The 19,530-nt window shown below is 36.1% G+C and overlaps 1 protein-coding gene across 3 annotated transcripts in view; it reads left to right on the forward strand.

Annotated features, from left to right (window-relative positions):
* Nucleotides 1-19,530, forward strand: part of LOC111156937 (importin 11) — a 198,945-nt gene that overhangs the window by 16,336 nt on the left and 163,079 nt on the right. For 2 of the 3 annotated variants that reach the window (XM_022518094.1, XM_022518096.1), the window contains exons 2-5: nucleotides 2,864-3,007; nucleotides 6,175-6,275; nucleotides 13,696-13,768; nucleotides 14,736-14,939. In XM_022518094.1, the coding sequence (XP_022373802.1) occupies nucleotides 2,870-3,007; nucleotides 6,175-6,275; nucleotides 13,696-13,768; nucleotides 14,736-14,939 (516 nt within the window). In that variant the 5' untranslated portion in view covers nucleotides 2,864-2,869. Of the gene's footprint in view, nucleotides 1-2,863; nucleotides 3,008-6,174; nucleotides 6,276-13,695; nucleotides 13,769-14,735; nucleotides 14,944-19,530 lie in introns of all 3 variants that reach the window. The other variant, XM_022518095.1, reaches the window with a different exon arrangement.

Consider the following 19,530-nt stretch of genomic DNA (forward strand, 5'->3'; position numbering starts at 1 on the left):
GCCCCCCCTAGAATCCTGGTTAGATTAAGGTGTATGATACTCTATATTTTAGAGGTGAGCTTGTATACTTCTTATTACATCACCTGGGGAGGCACTTAAGATCAAGTTGTGAAGCTATTGTTGAAGTTTGTACTACTATTAGTTGAACTGGTAACAGATAACCTGCATTTTAAAGGTCTGTTTCTTCACTGCATTTAGCAAGTAATCTGTTTGAACACAGTGGGAATATTCTGTTCCTAAAAGTTGTTCTTTCACTTAATGGTTTTAGCATTGCTTATTGATAAATGTTTGAATAAATTATTTCACTGGGAGAGCCTTTTTTGATTTTGAAACTTATTTTGTTCCATTTTTGCTGTATACCTTTTTTTTCCTAAGTCATTTCACTCACCACTTTAATATTTAATAGTGGTGTGGAGGTATTGTTTGTGTGGAATGTTTTAAAATGAAGGACAAATAAAGATAATGTAGTAGAAAATCATCATGGCTAAAATTAAAGTCATTGCAGTAGTGGGAAGTCGGTATTGGGTACTGGGAAGTTGGTACCAGGCAGGGGTGCTGAGTTTTCCCTTGTCTACTTGTTTGTTTTAATAAAAATTAGTAAATTTCCGATTATAGGCACATCTATAAATCTTTGGACTTTGGATTTTTCCAGAATTTGGAAAGTGACTTCCACTAATGAGCCTAGAAAGTCCAGTTATGGAGTATGAGTATTTTCAGGCTCTCGGTCACTTATTTCTTGGTTGCTTAGACCCTAATAGTATTAACGACTACAATAACTCCAGTAATAAACTGAACTGAGTTGTAAAATAGTGAGATGAAGTGCCTGTCCTTTTAATTTGCACCTTCTTTTTTATTATTCTTGGAGAAAAAAGAACATACATGTATGTTTATAAGTGATACATTTATCAAAATTTAGATTTTGGATAATTCTCTTTTATAGTTTAGTTCAGAACTAATAAAATATAAACATTTTCACCTCTTGCCTGTAAAATTGAAGTTAGGCACATTGATGAAAATCAGAACAACCTCACTGTGTACATTATTAATCAGGAAACCTAGACATACATTTATTTATTTATTTATTTATTCATTCATTCATTCATTCATTCATCAGTGGGGGGGGGAGAGAAGAACAGAGGGAATACAAGCAGGGGGAGTGGGAGAGGGAGAAGCAGTGTGTTCTAGCCGTGCTTTACTAACATAGGCTTTAGAATGGTTAGTTTTCCTTGAAGGTTTTAATACTTTGGGTCATTTCTTGTTGAGTTAGCATTTGGGACCTTCTGTTTTCATTAGTAATTGCAATTTAATTACAACTCTTAGGAAGTGTTTGCTTTGGCTATGTTTATGGATTAATGACCATTAATGTGTGTTAATGTTTTTTTACTGTCCAGAACAGTTTTAAGTTTTAGATACAACTACAATCACAAAGGCTAATTCTCAGTCATTCCTGCACTGAGGTTTATTTTCTCTTTTTAGCTTTTGATTTTAATCCTACTTCATATAAGTGTATTGTGAATAATTATACATACTTGGGTAAGCATACTGTTTTGGGGTGATTGGAAATAATGCTGGAGAATTCAATAAATTGCTAAATGAATTTTTAGAATGGCTTCAGATGCCTTGGGATAGGATTAGATGATCCAACTATTAAGATCCCTTCTAACTTAGGGCTTATATTCTTGTATTATATTTTGTATTTGTTGATTTAGTTTATTTTTCCCCCCACAGTATTTCTTGACTCTACATTTGTCTTTTAACTTACAAAAAGTGTTTTGGACATATATTTTTGGTGACATATAAAATGGGATTCTGAGGTACTTAGCAGTGAGTCAAAGAACTTTTTCATTTTTCTTCCTTTTGATCTTAACTAGGGAAAAGTAGTTAATTCTTTTATAACACTTAGTAATTTCCTTTTTTTTTTTTTTTAAAGATTTTATTTATTTATTTATTTGACAGACAGAGATCACAAGTAGGCAGAGAGGCAAGCAGAGAGAGAGGAAGGGAAGCAGGCTCCCTGCTGAGGAGAGAGCCCAATGAGGCCCTTGATCCCAGGACCCTGGGATCATGACCTGAGCCGAAGGGAGAGGCTTTAACCCTCTGAGCCACCCAGGTGCCCCTACTAATTTCCTTTTAAAAACTAAGAAGCCTCAGAATTAAGTAACTTTGGTTTTTGTGTGTGGGCTTCTTGTTTGTTCCCAGTATACTATTATCTTCTATTTATGGAACAATGAAGGCATTTTCCATTAGAAAAAAATTGATTTGGGGACGCCTGAGTGGCTCAGTCAGTTAAGTGTCTGCCTTTGGTTCAGGTCATGATCCCATGGTTTTGGGATCCAGTCCCACATCTGGCTCCTTGCTTAGCAGGAAACCTGCTTCTCGCTCTGCCTGTTTTCCCCCCTGCTTGTACGCGCTCTCTCTCTGACAAATAAATTTAAAAAAATCTTAAAAAGAAGTAAATTAATTTAAGCAAAAGCGATTTGAATTACTGGGATTTTAAAGTCAAAGTACAAGTGATACATAGGAAAAAGAGAAATCCAGCAGAAATATGCAAGAGGGGGCACCTGGGTGGCTCAGTGGGTTAAGCCTCTGCCTTCAGCTTAGGTCATGATCTCAGGGTCCTGGGATCGGGTCTGTATTGGGCTCTTTGCTCATCAGAGAACCTGCTTCCCCCTTCTCCTCTGCCTGCCTCTCTGCCTACTTGTGATCTCTCTCTGTCAAATAAAAAAACAAAATCTTAAAAAAAAGATGTGCAAGAGTAGGTAAATAATTGAAGTATGGGAGTAATTCAGAACATTGAAGCTTTTTCTCCATTTTGTTAGTTTTTTATGTATATTTATTCAATATGTTGACTTATCGTTACCAGGTTTCCATGGATCTCAATAGCGCCAGCACTGTTGTTCTTCAGGTCTTAACACAGGCCACCAGTCAGGATACTGCTGTGTTAAAACCAGCAGAGGAGCAGTTGAAACAGTGGGAGACACAGCCAGGTTTCTATTCAGTGTTGTTGGTAAGTTGTTCTAAAATAGTTTACTATTCTTTTTAATAAGATAGACACTACTATTTTAATTGTTCTAAGAATCTACTTGTATTGGTAGTTTACTTTAGTGAAACTGATCTCAATGTCATTGCCACTCCCATTTATTAATTCAGGGCATGGCTCTTTGAAGTTGTTGAAATTTTTGTTGATTGTTGAATACATAATTGAGCAGGCTGTTGGTCGTTTTCTGCTCTGAAGGCAACACTATGCTGCTACTCTTATTTCAGTATGTTAATGCTGACCTCAGGATTGTAGGTAGTACACGCTCGTTCATGTTTTGTCTTCCTTTTTGCCCCAGTTAATTTATGTTGTCAGAGTTGTTCAGGTCTCTCCATGCAGCATCAGCCTGGTCTACCTGGCTCACTATGTTACTTTAAAACATGGTTTTCTTTTCCCCTTCTAAGAATTTCATTTTCTCGACACATTTGGTCTTTTCCTGGATGATAATGGAAAATAGTATAGTAATTAACAATATATGCTTTAATTAAACTTTACTAGGAGTTCAAAGCTTTTAGTTAATCAAAATTATTTTCTCGATGCCAGAATAAAAGAATGTCTTTTTGTATTGAGGATCTTTCTTTTTTCCTTTTTTCTGAAAATTTTAGAACTCTGGTTAATGTTTGAGATTTGCTTTTGGCAAGGGCAAGGAGGCTACCAGTTGGATCACAAACTAATTGAGTTTAGGGACTGGGTTGCAAATGCAAAGTAAAACTGTTAACCGTATCTTGTGAAAATAGAAGATTATAGAAGTTGACATATATGTTTTTTACTTCATGGCTAAAATATTTGAGTTATTTGGTAAACTTAGGAATATACTGGTCATGTCTAGAGTCATACTTGATATTCTGAAAATAAAATGAAATTTGGATATTCAGCTTAGAAAAACGGTAAAAAAACCAGATTGCATAAAATTTTTTTTCTGGGAAACACTGATTTTTGAAGATACTAAGGAAAATATTCTATCCTTATTTAAATAATCCCAGTATCACTTTTGTAAAATTTGGGTGCAGTATAAATCTTTAGTATATTTCTGAGTATCCTTATTTTTCATATGCTTATTTAAATGAATGTGCTGTATAATTAGTTTTGTGTTTTTTCAGGCCAAAATAGAAAACATTTCAGTGTTTCTTACTTTGGTTACTCCTGGACCTTAAAAAAAAACCAATAGGCTTGTAACTATTGACTTTTTGTGCAATGTATGGATTATTAATAATATTAAATGCCTAACTAAGCCTTTTGTTTTTATATTTATTAGCTCTGCTTTTCTTCTTAGGTAGTAAAATAGGTTTTTAAAAACTTTAAAAAATATATTTTACTTACTTATTTGACACAGAGAGAGCACTAGTAGGCAGAGCGGCAGGCACAGGGAGAGGGAAAAGCAGGCCTCCCGCCGAACAGGGAGGCCAAAGTGGGGCTCCATACCAGGACCCTGGAATTGAAGGCAGCCGTTAAACCGACTGAACCACTCAGGCGCCTCAGTAAAATTGCTTTAGATGGAGTAGATTGTATTTATATTAGATGGAAAACCTAAGTTAAAGGCAGTAATTTTTAGTTTTTTCCTCTACGCACTGTCTTGGCACTTTTAATCTGTTGTAGCCTTAGCTGTTCTTTCTAGTTTGGAGGTCATGAGGTTTTATATTTGATCCTCAGATTTGTGTTCCAGTTTTACTGTTCAAAATTACTTAAGGAATATTTCTACTTGGATTCACACCTGCAGCTTGACTTTCCTTGGTTACCTAGGTGCAGCCGAGACAGGCTGATACCCACCATCTTTCCATAGTATTCCCACATTACCTCCATTCATTTGTTCATTTGCTCCATGGATATTTATGACAGTCTATTGTGGAAGGTAGACATGTTAAGCGTTAAAATCGAATGTGATTAATATGGTGGGAGAAGTCCATTCTTTTCAAGGATGACCTAAAAGAAGATCTCTGACTAGTTGTCAGGGGTATTAAGGATTAAGTGGGCATTACACAACTATCCTTGTAATTCTTTTTTTTTCCTATATGTACATGATTTTCTAAAAATGGAATTGTAGTATAGATACCTGTTTTTGATAGTTTATATGTAGTGTTTTTCTGTGGTAAGGAACATAAATCTACATTATTGTTTTTGATTTTGATGTTTTCCCACACAAGGTTGTGTTTAAGAGGTCACCTCTGGGGATTTGAGTCTTTTTTGGTCTGAGGTGTAGTGCAGTTTCAGTCAGTTACATATTCCTACGTTTGCCCTGTGTATCCACTACTCTAGGTTTTTTTTTTTTTTTTAAGGTACGTTTTTTATAAGGAAATAAAACACTTTAATTCATCTATGTTATGTTCTAAATTACAGTGTTAATATCTGTTTTATTTTTATTTCCATATAAAATATGTTATAAATTTTTGATAATGTTAAATTTTTGGTAAAAATGTGTAGAAGTCACAGAACAATTGTAATTTTTTTACCTTGATGATTAAGATCTTGTTGTATGTTTAGCTTGCATAGTCATTTTTATGCTTTCCCAGCGCTCCGCACAAACAAGGACTGTCTGTATTTGGGTTAATGTTCTGCTGTCAAACTTATTTGTAAGCATAATTGATAAGGAGGATACTTTGAAATAGTTCATTTCATAGCCTGTGCTAAGAACCCAGGGGCTTTGATTCCTTAGAATCTTTGAATATATGCTCTGATGGGTCTTTTTTTTTTTAATTGAAAACATGTTTATTTCAGTGTTTTATATTTGTGTAGGTTGTGATATGTGATTAGGTTTGTTTCTGAGTTTAATTTTTTTTAAAATGTTTTAATTTTTTAATAAACATATAATGTATTATTAGCCCCAGGGGTACAGGTCTGTGAATCACCAGGTTTACACACTTCACAGCTCTGAGTTTAATTTTTTATTCAAAATATTCTCAAACATACCTAATGGTAGCCTAGTTTAATGAGTCCCAAATATTTATTACTCACCTTAAAAAATTAACATACTTCTTCTAGATGTGCTTTCTCATGAACTGTAGAGCTATAAATACTTAGAGTATATGATTGCTCTAGTGATAAAATTTAAGTGAAACATTTAAGTATTATCCATACTTCATTATGGGTATAGAATTTAATTTACAGCATGTTTATTTTAATATTATGCTTTTTATTTACAGAATATTTTCACAAACCACACTCTGGATATAAATGTAAGGTGGCTTGCTGTGCTGTATTTTAAGAATGGAATTGATCGTTACTGGAGACGTGTAGCGCCTCAGTAAGTTCCCTCACCCTTCCTTTTCCAGTGTAATCCTTTCCAGATTCAGGGAGGTATAAGAATGTTCCTGTTAATCTTTATTCTTTATGTGGCAGAATGCATTTGTGCTTATTTCAGCACACATACTAAAATTGGAACAGTGCAGGGAAGGTTAGCATGGTCCCCGTGTAGGATGACATTCGTGTTCGTGAAGTGTGTGATATTTTAAAGAAAAATGTGTTAACTACTGAAGAAATAAATTGTTCTGCATAAGTCAGTGTTCTTATTAATGCTTTTCTCCATGAGCTTTTTAAAAAAATTTTAAAAAATTTATTATTATTATTATTATTTTAAAGATTTTATTTATTCACTTGACAGAGATCACAAGTAGGCAGAGAGGCAGGCAGAGAGAGGGGGAAGCAGGCTCCCTGCTGAGCAGAGAGCCTGATGCAGGGCTCGACCTCAGGACCCTGGGACCAGGACCTGAGCTGAAGGCAGAGGGTTAACCCACTGAGCCACCCAGGCGCCCCTCCATGAGTTTTTTTATTTGGGAAGGGATGTTATGGATTTCTTGTCCTCTGCTTTTGAGGATATCTAATATTATGGGCAAAGAACAAATGCTGAGTGAATGAGTCATGTTGAAAAAGTCTTTTTTTTTTTTTTAATAAGAGAACTATGAACTTATGATTTAAAAAAAAAAAGTCATTGAGAAGTAAATCCCAGGTCATTTCTGAGCCAACTAGATGTTAATTTCCAAGTCTTCTGTATAATTTTCTTTGTGGTAGAAATGGGGTAGTAGACATTTGTAATCTAATCAGATTCAGTTGCAATTGTTCCATAGATGGTTAAGCGAACAGATTTCTCTTAATAGCTAATTACATGTTATATAGTTGTAAATACAATGTAGACATGGCTCTGAAATTTGATGGTGAACTTTGCCAAAGAGGTAACATTGTCTCTGTTTTCCAGTAGATGGCACTGTAGCTCTTTATGTTCTACATTTGTTAAGTCCTTTAAAAAACCATAAACCTTTCAAAGGACTTCAAGGTGCATATAAAATATGCCCTTGAATAATATCAGAAGGACCTAGAATGTTTTATGGCTGCACTTAAGATACTGTAATGTAATGCAAACCCTTTGTCTTATTTTAGAATTCATAATTTTGAGAGAAAGAAATGAAGTATTTAGTGATGAGATTGTGTGTGACATAGTTCACTACTGGAACCATCCTGTGGTGCATACTTCTCTCCTGCAGTGTCCAGTTACATTTTAGGTGGCTCCCAAAGTTCATTTCGTCCTTTCAGTTTTATGGAGAATATGGTTATAAATGACAGTTTTGGAAGGGAGCATAAATTATGATTAAATATTTCAGATGATTGTACTTTCACGTAAGGAATTAGAAACTGGAATTTAGTTTATATATTGAGATAGAGGCCAGAAAGGAGATGAATGCACCAACGGAGCAGGTAAGAATGTGCTTAGAAAGAGAACAAGGGAGCAAAAATTAGTTAAAGAACTCATTTAAATATAGCACACTTAAAGCATCTGCTTATTTGTGTTCTTGTCGAAGTTTTACGTTGTTCATGCTTCTACCACTATTTTCATGGAATGTGGATTAATTTAAGCTTATATATTATTACTATAAATAGTGCAATTTTAACTGGATCCTAATTAATTAGATACTCTACAGTTTCTGCTTGGAGGATAATCTGAATTCATCTGATGATAGTAAGTGTATGAAATTAATGGTGCATTATTAACTGTCTTCTCTAGATTAATGGCTTGTTTCTTTATCGTGTATGTATGTTTTGCATATTCACTTTCTATTTTGGTAGCTAATCTTTATATTCTCTTCATTAAAATTTTGAAAACTCTTGAACCTGGCTTCCTGACATAGAAGAAAACTTGAATTTCAAGGCTGAAGCAAAAGATTTTAGTAGAAAACATGATTCCATGGGTTTGATGATAAATGGGAGCTCTCAAAGTTGGAAAGTACTGCACAGTTCTTTTTAGAGATTTTCTCTCATGGGAAAGAATAGACTTGCCTTAGGCATTCATTCTTTTCACTTGAATGTTAATCTTGTTTGCTCATTTGTTTACTCACCTTAAATAAATCCCTGTCAAGGTTTAAAAAAACTTTTATGAAAGTGTAATACATAACATAACTAAAAAAGTGCGCAAATGGTGGTACAGTTAGAATGTTGGTGATGTGGCCACATCCATGTAACTGTCCCTTGGAACCAGGTCAAACATGACTGCTGCCCGAGCAGTCTCCCGCCTGCCCCTCGCTGTCACCTTTGCGCCCACTCCAGCAGCATTTGACATCTCTCACCACAGATTGGCTTTACCTGTTTCTGAACTTCATACAAATGGAAATCTTACCTTATATGTTGTTTTTGTGTCTTTTATTCAGTATTACATGTGTGAGATTTATCCGTGTAGTTGCACGGAAATCTCACTCTTAGGTACGAGTAAAACATTCCATATTAAGACCATCACATATCTGTTTGTTCTACTGTTGATGGGCATTAAGGTGGTTCTTGGTTTTTGGCTATTAAAAATAGTGCTTCCTTGAAAACTTGTGCATTTCATATTGCACATAAGAGTGCATTTTATTGTCCTGTATGGTCAGATGTCTATTCAGCTTCAGTAGATGCCGTCACTTGGTTTTCAAAGTGTTAGTATTGATCTCCACTCCCACCAGCAGTCATATCAGTGTCGGCCTTTGCTCCACGTTGTCCTAGCATGCTTGGTCTTACCTGTCTAAATGACAGGTAGCCTTTCCATTTTTCTGATGAACAGCGAGTACCCTTTTCATATACTTATTATTTATTTGGATATCCTCTTTTATGAAGGGCCTGCCCATTTGTACATAAAAAAATGGGGTTTCTTATTGATTTGTGAGACTTTGTATATGTTTTAGACTTAGGTCCTTTGTTGAAACTACGTATTGAAAATATTTCCTCCTGCTTTGTCATGTGCCTTTCAGTTTCTTCTGTTTTTGGATGAAGAGAAATTTTTAATTTTAATGAGCTTCAAATTAGCTAGTTTTATATTCTTTTGGGGCCCATTTAGAAACATTTTGTTCATTCCAAGATTACGAAAATAATCTGTGTTTTCTGCTAGAAGCTTTGCTTTATGTTTTCCATCTCCATGTATATTATCTCTCTGGAAGTGATTTCCTCGCCAGGTGTGTATGCGAAGGAGGGGCAGCAGCAGTCACTCTTGTTCTGTCCCGTTTCAGTGGTTCCCTTGTTAGAAATCAGGCGTCATACCTGTAATGATCTCTTTTGGGATTCTCTGGTCTGTCCTCTGGTGTTTCCGTCTTTGCTTTAGTTGTTATACTTCATAAGCCTTGATTACTTTCTATTACTTTTTTGGATTTTATTTGCAGTTTTCTAGTTTTTTTGAAATGGAAGCATCAGTAATTGATTTTTACTTCTTATGTATGCATTTGAAAGATTAGGGCTTTTCTTGTAATCTTAGGTTTAACTCAGTTTTGTTACAATTCAGTTAAAAGATACTTTAAAATTCCTCCTGTGATTTCTTTTTAGACCCATGGGTTAATTAGAAATATATTGCTTAATTTCTGGCATGTGGGGCTTTTTTGTGTGTGTGTGTTTGTTTGTTACTGATTTCATTCTTCGAAATTTGCTGTCTTGTTTAGTAATCTCAGCATATGGTATTCTGGTATATGTTTTATGTGCCTCTGAGAGCAATGTGTGTTTTGCCATTGTGGATTGTAATGTTTGATATATGTCAGTTAGGTCACATTTATCACTTATGCTATTCACGTCTTCTGTATCCTTATTGTTTTTGTTGCTACTTTTCCATCATTTTCTGAGGGAGGTAAGTTAATCTCCAGGTATGATTATGGACTTGGCTGTTTTGTTCTTTACATTGTGTTTTTGCTCTCTGTATATTGAGGCTATTCTATTCAAGTCATATAAGTTAAGGGTCATTATGTTTTTGTGGAATTGACCTTGTCCTCAGGAGATGTTCCTCTTTATATCCAAATAATAATCCAAAGATTATTCACAAAATTTTTTGTTACTAAATTTTTCCCCCAAGGACACTTTTATTACCCAACTGATTTTTTTTAGAGCTTTTGATAAGTATCCTTGACTTACTAGAGCCTGTCCTTATATTAGTAGTTTACTCTTTCTAGGTAATATAAGAACCTCATAATACTTTGACTCCATTTATGCCTTCCTATCTTTTACTTTTGTTGTGGTGGAATACTTTAATTCTACATATATTTTAAACTCCACAACGTACTGTTTTTGTTTTTGGTTTTTAAAGATTTTATGTATTTGACAGAGAGAGAGATCACAAGTAGGCAGAGCGGCAGGCAGAGAGAGAGGGGGAAACAGGTTCCTTCCTGAGCAGAGAGCCCGATGTGGGGCTCAATCCCAGGACCCTGGGATCATGACCCGAGCCGAAGGCAGAGGCTTAACCCACTGAACCACCCAGGCGCCCCTCCTGATTCAGTTTTGAGAAATTACATATTTCTAGGAATTTATCCATTTTTTTCAAAGTTGTCCATTTTGTTGGCAGTTAATTTTTCATAATGTTCTCTTTTAATATTTTGTATTTCTATAGTGCTGGTTATTCTCATTCATTTCTTTCTTTTTTTTTTTTTAAGATTTTATTTATTTATTTGACAGACAGAGATCACAAGTAGGCAGAGAGGCAGGCAGAGAGAGAGGAGGAAGCAGGCTCCCTGCTGAGCAGAGAGCCCTATGTGGGGACTTAATCCCAGGACCCCTGGGATCATGACCTGACCCAAGGCAGTGGCTTTAACCAACTGAGCCACCCAGGCACCCCTTCTCATTCATTTCTGATTTTGAGTCCTCCCTCTCTCTTCTTTTTCTAGTCTGGCTAGAGGTTTATCAGTTTTGTTGATCTTTTCAAAGAATGCTCTGTGGCTTCATTGATGTGTTCAGTTGTTTTTTTAGTTTCTATTTCATTTATTTCTGCTCCAATCTTTACTATTTCCTTCCTTCTGCTGGTTGGGGTTTTTGTTTGTTTGTTTCCTAGCTTTTTTAGATGTAAGGTTAGGTTACTTATTTGAGACTTTTCTGGCTTCTTGAAGTAGGCCTGTGTGACTATAAACTTCCCTCCTAGAACAGCTTTTGCTGCCTCCCAAAGATTTTGGACCATTGTGTTTTCATTTTCATGTTTATGCATTTTTTTAATTTCCCCTTTGATTTCTTAGTTGACCCATTAATTGTTTAGTAGTATGTTATTTAACTTCCCTGTATTTGTGTTCTTTTTAGATTTCTTCTTGAGATTGATTTCTAGTTTCATAGCGTTGTGCTCAGAAAGGATGCCTGGTATGACTTCTGTCTTTTTTAATTTGTTGAGGCCTGTTTTGTGGCCTAGTATGTGATCTGTTCTGAAGATCAGGTTCCATGTGCATTTGAAAAAGAATGTGTATTCTGCTGCTTTAGGATGGAATGTTCTGAATATATGTCTTAGGTCTTTTTGGTCCAGTGTTTCATATAGAATCACTGTGTCTTTGTTGATTTTCTGTTTTGATTGCTGGGTTGTAGGGGAGCTCTATCTTCAATTTTTTGAGGAACCTCCATACTGTTTTCCAGAGTGGCTGTACCAGCTTGCATTCCCACCAACAGTGTAGGAGGGTTACCCTTTCTCTGCATCCTTGGCAACATCTGTTGTTTCCTGACATACTAATTTTAGCCATTCTGACTGGTGTGAGGTGGTATCTCATTGTGGTTTTGATTTGTATGTCCCTGATGCCAAGTGATGTGGAGCACTTTTTCATGTGTCTGTTGGCCATCTGGATGTCTTCTTTGCAGAAATGTCTGTTCATGTCCTCTGCCCATTTCTTGATTGGATTATTCTTTGAGTGTTGAGTTTGAAAAGTTCTTTATAGATGTTGGATACTAGCCCTTTGATACATCATTTGCAAATATCTTCTCCCATTCTTTCGGTTGTTTTTTGGTTTTGTTGACTTTTTCCTTTGCTGTGCAAAAGCTTTTGATCTTGATGAAGTCCAGTAGTTAATTTTTGCCTTTGCTTTCCTTGACTTTGGTGATGTTTCTAGGAAGAAGTTGGGGCGGCTGAGTTCGAAGAAGTTGCTGCCTGTGTTCTCCTCAAGGATTTTGATAGATTCTTGTCTCACATTGAGGTCTTTCATCTATTTTGAGTCTATTTTTGTGTGTGGTGTAAGGAAGTGGTCCAGTTCCATTCTTCTGCATGGGACTGTCCAATTTTCCCAACACCATTTGTTGAAGAGACTGTCTTTTTTCCGTTGGACATTCTTCCCTGCTTTGTCAAAGATGAGTTGACCATAGAGTTGAGGGTCCATTTCTGGGCTCTCTATTCGGTTCCATTGATCTATGTGTCTGTTTTTGTGCAAGTACCATACTGTCTTGATGATGACAGCTTTGTAATAGAGCTTGAAATGTGGAATTGTGATGCTGCCAGCTTTGATTTTCTTTTTCAACATTCCTCTTCAGGGTCTTTTCTGGTTTGATAGAGATTTTAGGATTATTTGTTCTATTTCTTTGAAATAAGTTGATGGTGTTTTGATAGGGATTGCATTAAATGTGTAGATTGCTCTAGGTAGCATAGACATTTTCACAGTATTTGTTCTTCCAGTCATGAGCATGAAACATTTTTCCATTTCTTTGTGTTTTCCTCAATTTCTTTCATGAGTATTCTATAGCTTTCTGAGTACAGATTCTTTGCCTCTTTGGTTAGATTTATTCCCAGACATCTTACGGTTTTGGGTGCAATTTTAAATGGGATCGACTCCTTAATTTCTTTCTTCTGTCTTGTTGGTGTATAGAAATGCAACTGATTTCTGTACATTGATTTTATATCCTGATACTTTACTGAATTCCTGTATGAGTTCTAGCAGTTTTGGGGTGGACTCTTTTGGGTATTCCATATGAAGTATCATATCTGCAAAGAGTGAGAGTTTGACTTCTTTGCTGACTTGGATGCCTTTTATTTCTTTTTGTTGTCTGCTAAGACTATTTGATTTCTAGTAAGTCTCTCATCTCAGATATCCTCTGATTCTTGATCCTCCATAGAATAACCTCACTCAAATTTTATAAAAGAAGTCAATGGAAGACACTTTTCATTTAGCAACGACTAAGTTTTCTTTAGGTAACTATTTATATACCCATTAAGGAAATGTCAAAATACCACATTTCATACTCTGAATTTGTCTTATTTTCTACTCTTTACTATTTTGTGCTTCATATTTTTTCTCCTTGTGAAGGAGTTTTGTGCTTATGAGTTATTTGATGTGCCAATGTTATAAGTAATGGAAGTAATTCTGTTTGTTTAGCAAAACTAATCAGAAGCACTTGTTCCAAGGCTTTTTATTGTTAAAATTCAAAATAGTGTTTACCATTATTTATTTTTAGGTAGCATTCTTTTGCATAATAAATAAATCTTTTTACAGTGCTTTGTCGGAAGAGGAGAAATCTACTTTGCGTGCAGGGTTAATCACCAACTTCAATGAACCAGTAAACCAGGTTAGTGAGAAAACGAAAGCTAAGTATTCTTTCTTTTGCCTTACTTTTTACTTGTTTCCCAAATTAATTTTGTTTTTGGCATTAAAAATGAAATTTTATAATGTCCATTTGTGATGTTTATGGGTTTTAAATTCTGAGATTCGGTTCCAGCTATTAAGAATTTTGGTTATATTCAGCTCTTCTTTTAAAATTCAGAAGTCATTTTAAGATACACACTGTTGGAAGCAAGTCTCTATATATTTATTGTGTTAGAAATTAATTTTGATGATTTGTTATTCTCCTCCCTCCTTTCTTTACACTACCGGATGTCTTCTCTATTCCTTCATCCATCACATTTTTGATTCTCACTGTGTACACTGAGGGGGTTAGATAATAGATTACACAGTTAATTTTTTTTTCCTACGGAGTGAGATTTTTCTTAAAAGAGTAAGTTTTGCTTATAGTTACAAAAATCCTTAGATTTTTACAAGTTCCTATTTGTTACACTTAATTAATTTGAATATTAAAAAGTGTTGTATCTTTGATACTTACTGTGTTAGCAATGAAAACAAATTGAAAAATATTAATTGAAAATAATAAAACCATCAGTTGTTAGCATAATAGAACTTTAAGGGATGAACCAAAGCTCTTTCCCCAAATATTTAGTGAGATGAATAGCATTGTTGTGCTTTTTTGCATATTGCCATAGTGTCTGGTATTTAAAAGAAGACATCTAGATTTTCATATCTACTTCTTCCTTTAGTCTGTTGGAATGTATTATTTTGGGAGAAGTTACATGAAGAAAATCTAGCCTTGATTCATAGACCATACTTTGTGAATAACTATGTTCAGTAAGTAGTTTTCAGGGAAATTTTATTTACTTTTGTCCAATGTCTAACTAACCATCAACTAACTAACTGAATGCATTCCTTATCTGCTGATTTGATTACATATGTTTATTTTTGATGATTAATTTTTTTCCCTTTAGATTGCAACTCAGATTGCAGTGCTAATTGCGAAAGTTGCTCGATTGGACTGTCCTAGACAGTGGCCTGAACTGATTCCCACTCTTATAGAATCTGTGAAAGTCCAGGATGATCTTCGACAGCACAGAGCATTACTTACCTTCTATCATGTTACCAAGACTCTGGCTTCCAAACGACTGGCTGCTGATAGGAAATTGTTTTATGATGTAAGTGATTTAACATAGTTAAATTTGATTATGAAAACTGCTACTGATAAGAAAATGCATGTAGTTTTACCCCTCTAAATATTTTAATCAAAGACTATGAATTCTTTCCAGTAGCCCTAAAAGCTTTAGTATAATAGGTAACATTTGGAAGATTTTAAACTGGATAGTGATGAATAAGATTGCTTAGTTGCCAGTGAGCAGGGATTGGTTGGTAATGAAATGGTCTGAAGGCAGAGACCATTTTGAGGCTTTTGAGGTTCAGATGGAAACAAGAAGCTGTGATAAAGAGAACATTTATGAAGGATAGAGTTGGAATATAGAAAGTTAAAATTGTCATTCCTGGGCAATTGATGCCTGTAGGGCAGATGTAGGCAAGGAGTCTGACAGAAGTGGTGGGTGAGAGCCCTTTATTGGGTGTTTTAGCACCATTTTTTGAAGAGACTGCATTTTTTCATTCACTTTGACATTTTTGTATTTGATCATTTTCACCTTATTAAAGTAGTGATTTTCATATTGTTCAACCTAATATTTTGTACTGTACCATGTAACACTACTGAATCTCATAGTATTTTTTTTTTTTTTTTAATTTATTTGACAGAGAGAGAGAGATCACAAGTAAGCAGAGAGGTAGGCAGAGGGAGAGGGGGAAACAGGCTCCCTGCTGAGCAGAGAGCCCGATGCGGGGCTCGATCCAAGGACCCTGAGATCATGACTTGAGCCGAAGGCAGAGGCTTATTAACCCACTGAGCCACCCAGGTGCCCTCAGAGTATTTTTAACAGTGTTCATGTTTGCCTTTGTAATCCTCACTTTGAGGATATAATTTGGAACTCTGCATTTGTAACAGGCTTCCCAGATAGTTCTTACATATATCAGAGTCTAAGTCAGAGTCACATTAAGTTCTCTACTTTGAACCCAGTTGGTTTAAATAGCCAATATTAGGTTTATCCAAGGATGTTGAGTGTTTTGTTGAAGGTTGTTTTCTAAATCATTGCTTTTGCATGCTATCCAACTAGGATTTAAGAAATGGACTGTTTATTCTCTCAGATCTTTCTGTGAATTTCTTGCTGATTTTGCTCGACTTTATCTCCATCTTACACTCTTCCACTTACTTTTATATTGGCTCTTTTCCCAAGTCAAATGTCTAGGAGGTTTGAGGGTTGCGATTACTTCATGAAAGAGTACCCTTCCTCAGAAGTCTGAATTCGTAGTTCAGCTTTCTCAAGTTGTATTCTCCTAACGTGTTGCTTTAGTTTTCAGGTATAATTTATATTTAGCCTAAGCAGTTTCTAGGAATCGTATCTAATCAGAGACTGTATTCTGGATAGCTTGTTTGAGTTAGCTTTCTGAGCACTTCAACTTTTTTGGTCAGTTTTCTTGTAGTATGAGGAGGCTGTTTTTCTCTGTATGTTGTAAAATATACGTCTTCCTACCATCCTGTATGTACTTCAGGCATCGTATTTATTCCATGGTGCTGACTTAGAATTGTTGACTTATCTTTCTGAGATCCAGTTCACTGTGAGTTTCATGGGAGAGAAAATTGTAGTCTTTATTGTTATAGTCTTACTGTCAAGCCCGGAAGGATGCAGAAAAGTGGGTGGTGCTCAGTAACTGTTAAATGAATAAGTAGAAGAGGAGACTTGTTCTTAGGTACCTTCCAGATTTCAAAGTGGCATAGTATGAAAGAGCAGGAATTTTGGGAGGATATGTAAAACCTAAGATACCTGGAAAAAAATTCAGCTTAGCACCTTTCAGTATGGATTGGAGTGGCTGAACCTGGAAACACAGAGCATAGTATAGAGGGAAATACAATCATGTCTGATGGGTTTGATGGGGTATAAGATGTGTAATTGAATTGAAGGTAGTATATGTAGGAAGACATCATTATAAAAAACAGTTTTGCTAGTTAATAAAGTAGCCCCTATTATTTTGGTAATCTGAAGTATAGGAAAGTTCTTTTAAAAATGCTTTTATTGTGATGCTAAGTGGTCTTCATGTACTGAATTAATTTCCCACATAAAAAATGTGAGGTCATAGTTGAGCTAGTTCTTCTAGCAAAGGAGTGCAGCATACACTTAAAAGTAGAACCTGCTGCTCAGTGCAACCCATGTCTAAGAGGCTATTTCTGTAGCCTCTTTTTCTTTCACATTAAAATAAAGTATGTTCTTTTGAGGGGTGCCGTATTATAGAATCAGCAGTTGAGAGAAAATTGTTGGCAGTCACAAAATTGAGCTCGATTTGATATAAAAATGGATTTTTTGTAAAACTATGCTTTTCATGGAAACCTGAATGTAAAAATATTGATGTTAACTCTTAAGGCTAAAACTTAGAAATTTTAAAAACTGAAGGGTTGATGAATAAATTCCCACTGAACAGATGTGTGTTGTTTGCATGATAGGGGTAAAAGGAAATGGAAGCAAGATGAAACCACATTACAATATAGTTGACCCTAGAACAGCGCAGGTTTGAACTGCGCAGATCCACTTACATATGGAATCTTTTTACAGTACGGTTCTGTAAATGTTCTTATTATTTTTGTAGTACGTTCTCTTTCTCTAACTTTATTGTAAGAATACAGTATATAATACATACGACATACAAAACACATGTGTTAATCAACTGTTTATGTTACCAAGAAGGCTTCTGGTCGACAGTAGACTACTCATAGTTAGGTTTTGGGGGAGTCAAAAGTTAATTCACAAATATTCGACTGTATGTGGAGGCGGGTGTTGCCCCTAACCCTCATGTTGTTCAAAGGTCAGTCACACTTCAGAATAGTCTTCCTGATGAGTTAGTATGTGATCTAAATAAGCTAACAAAATGGAGCCACATAGCTACTTTGAGATTGATTGGTTAGTGTTAAGATCACTCAGCCTTGTAGTGGAGACTTTCATATTTACTTTTTGGAAACCTCTAACTTCATGCTTATGATCCCTAGGGGAAATTCCCAAATAGTTGAAATTATGAATGTTAAATATGTGAGTGTGCCAAGGTGCCACTTACATGGTATAACTCTAGCCTTCAGGATATTATACTGTAGTGAAGTTTACTTAAAACATAAATATGTGTTTGTTTGTTTTTAAGATTTTATTTATTTGAGAGAGAGTGCGAATGAGAGAGAGCATGAGCTGGGTTGGGGGAAGGCGGGGGGCAGAGGGAGAGAAGGAGAGGGACAAGTAGACTCCTCACTGAGTAAGGAGCCCGATGTGGGGCTCAATTCCAGGACCCATGGGATGGCCTGAGCTGAAGGCAGATGCTTAACTGAGCCACCCAGGCACCCCATAAATGTGTGTTTCTAAGCAAATCAGTAAATAGGTGAAATAGTTTGTTTTCAGTTTGTTTGCCTTTTTTTTTCTTTTTTCTTTTTTCTTTTTTTTTTTTTTGAAGATTTTATTTATTTGTCAGAGAGGAGCGAGAGCGAGCACAGGCAGACAGAGAGGCAGGCAGAGGCAGAGGGAGAAGCAGGCTCCCTGCCAAGCAAGGAGCCTGATGTGGGACTCGATCCCAGGACGCTGGGATCATGACCTGAGCTGAAGGCAGCTGCTTAACCAACTGAGCCACCCAGGCATCCCTTGTTCTTTGTTTTTAAGATTCTATTTATTTATTTGAGAGAGAGAAAGAGAGAGTATAAGAGGGGAGAAGGTCAGAGGGAGAAGCAGATCCCCCATGGAGCCAGGAGCCAGTGTGGGACTGGATCCCGGGACTCTTGGGATCATGACCTGGGCTGAAGGCAGTAGCCTAACCCAACTGAGCCACCCAGGCACCCTGTTTTCAGTTTCATTTGGGTGATTCTGATTGCCTCACTAAGTGCCATATTGACTCTAGATCTTGTCTCTTGCTCTGCCAAATTTTATATTGGCTTTTAAAAACACTATTTAAAGAATGGCTTCAGATTTTATAGAGGGTCATTACCTGCTATGAGCCTGCGTGGGGATTTGAGCTTTTTTGTGTATGTCTAGGCTAACGTTAATAGGAGGGGAAAAAGAGCCTTTTGGTGGGAACTTTTTTTTTTTTTTAAGATTTTATTTGACAGACAGAGATCACAAGTAGGCAGAGAGGCAGGCAGAGAGAGAGGAGGAAGCAGGCTCCCTGCTGAGCAGAGAGCCCGATGTGGGGCTTGATCCCAGAACCCTGGGATCATGACCTAAGCCAAAGTAAGAGGCTTTAACCCACTGAGCCACCCAGGCGCCCTTGGTGGGAACTTATAAGGGAGGAGAGTGACTCATTGGGCTAGCTTGAGCCAGAAAAAGGTCGGGGGGAGCTGTGCACTGAACAGAAGAGATTTTTAGTATAGCATGGTGCTTGTCTCTTCTGTAGTATACAAACCATTACCTGGGTCCTAGAAAAGGGGACTCAGGAAAAGGAGAGTAAAAACTCAAAAAAATTTACTACTAAACTCTCTTCATAAGTTGCTCTTGAAGTAGTATTGTTTGTTCTGGCCACAAGACAAATATTGGGTTCCTACTCTGCTAGTCACTGTATTAGATGCCTGAAACACAGCTATGAACAAAGATAAGGTTTCAGGTGGGAAGAAGGGTAGTTTGGCCTTTTTCTTCCCCTTCACAAATTATGATTCTTTGAATACATGAGAGC

This window comes from Enhydra lutris, unplaced genomic scaffold (assembly GCF_002288905.1).
Source record: "Enhydra lutris kenyoni isolate GAN:26980312 unplaced genomic scaffold, ASM228890v2 scaffoldscaffold50, whole genome shotgun sequence".
In the NCBI taxonomy this organism is placed as follows: Eukaryota; Metazoa; Chordata; class Mammalia; order Carnivora; family Mustelidae; genus Enhydra; species Enhydra lutris.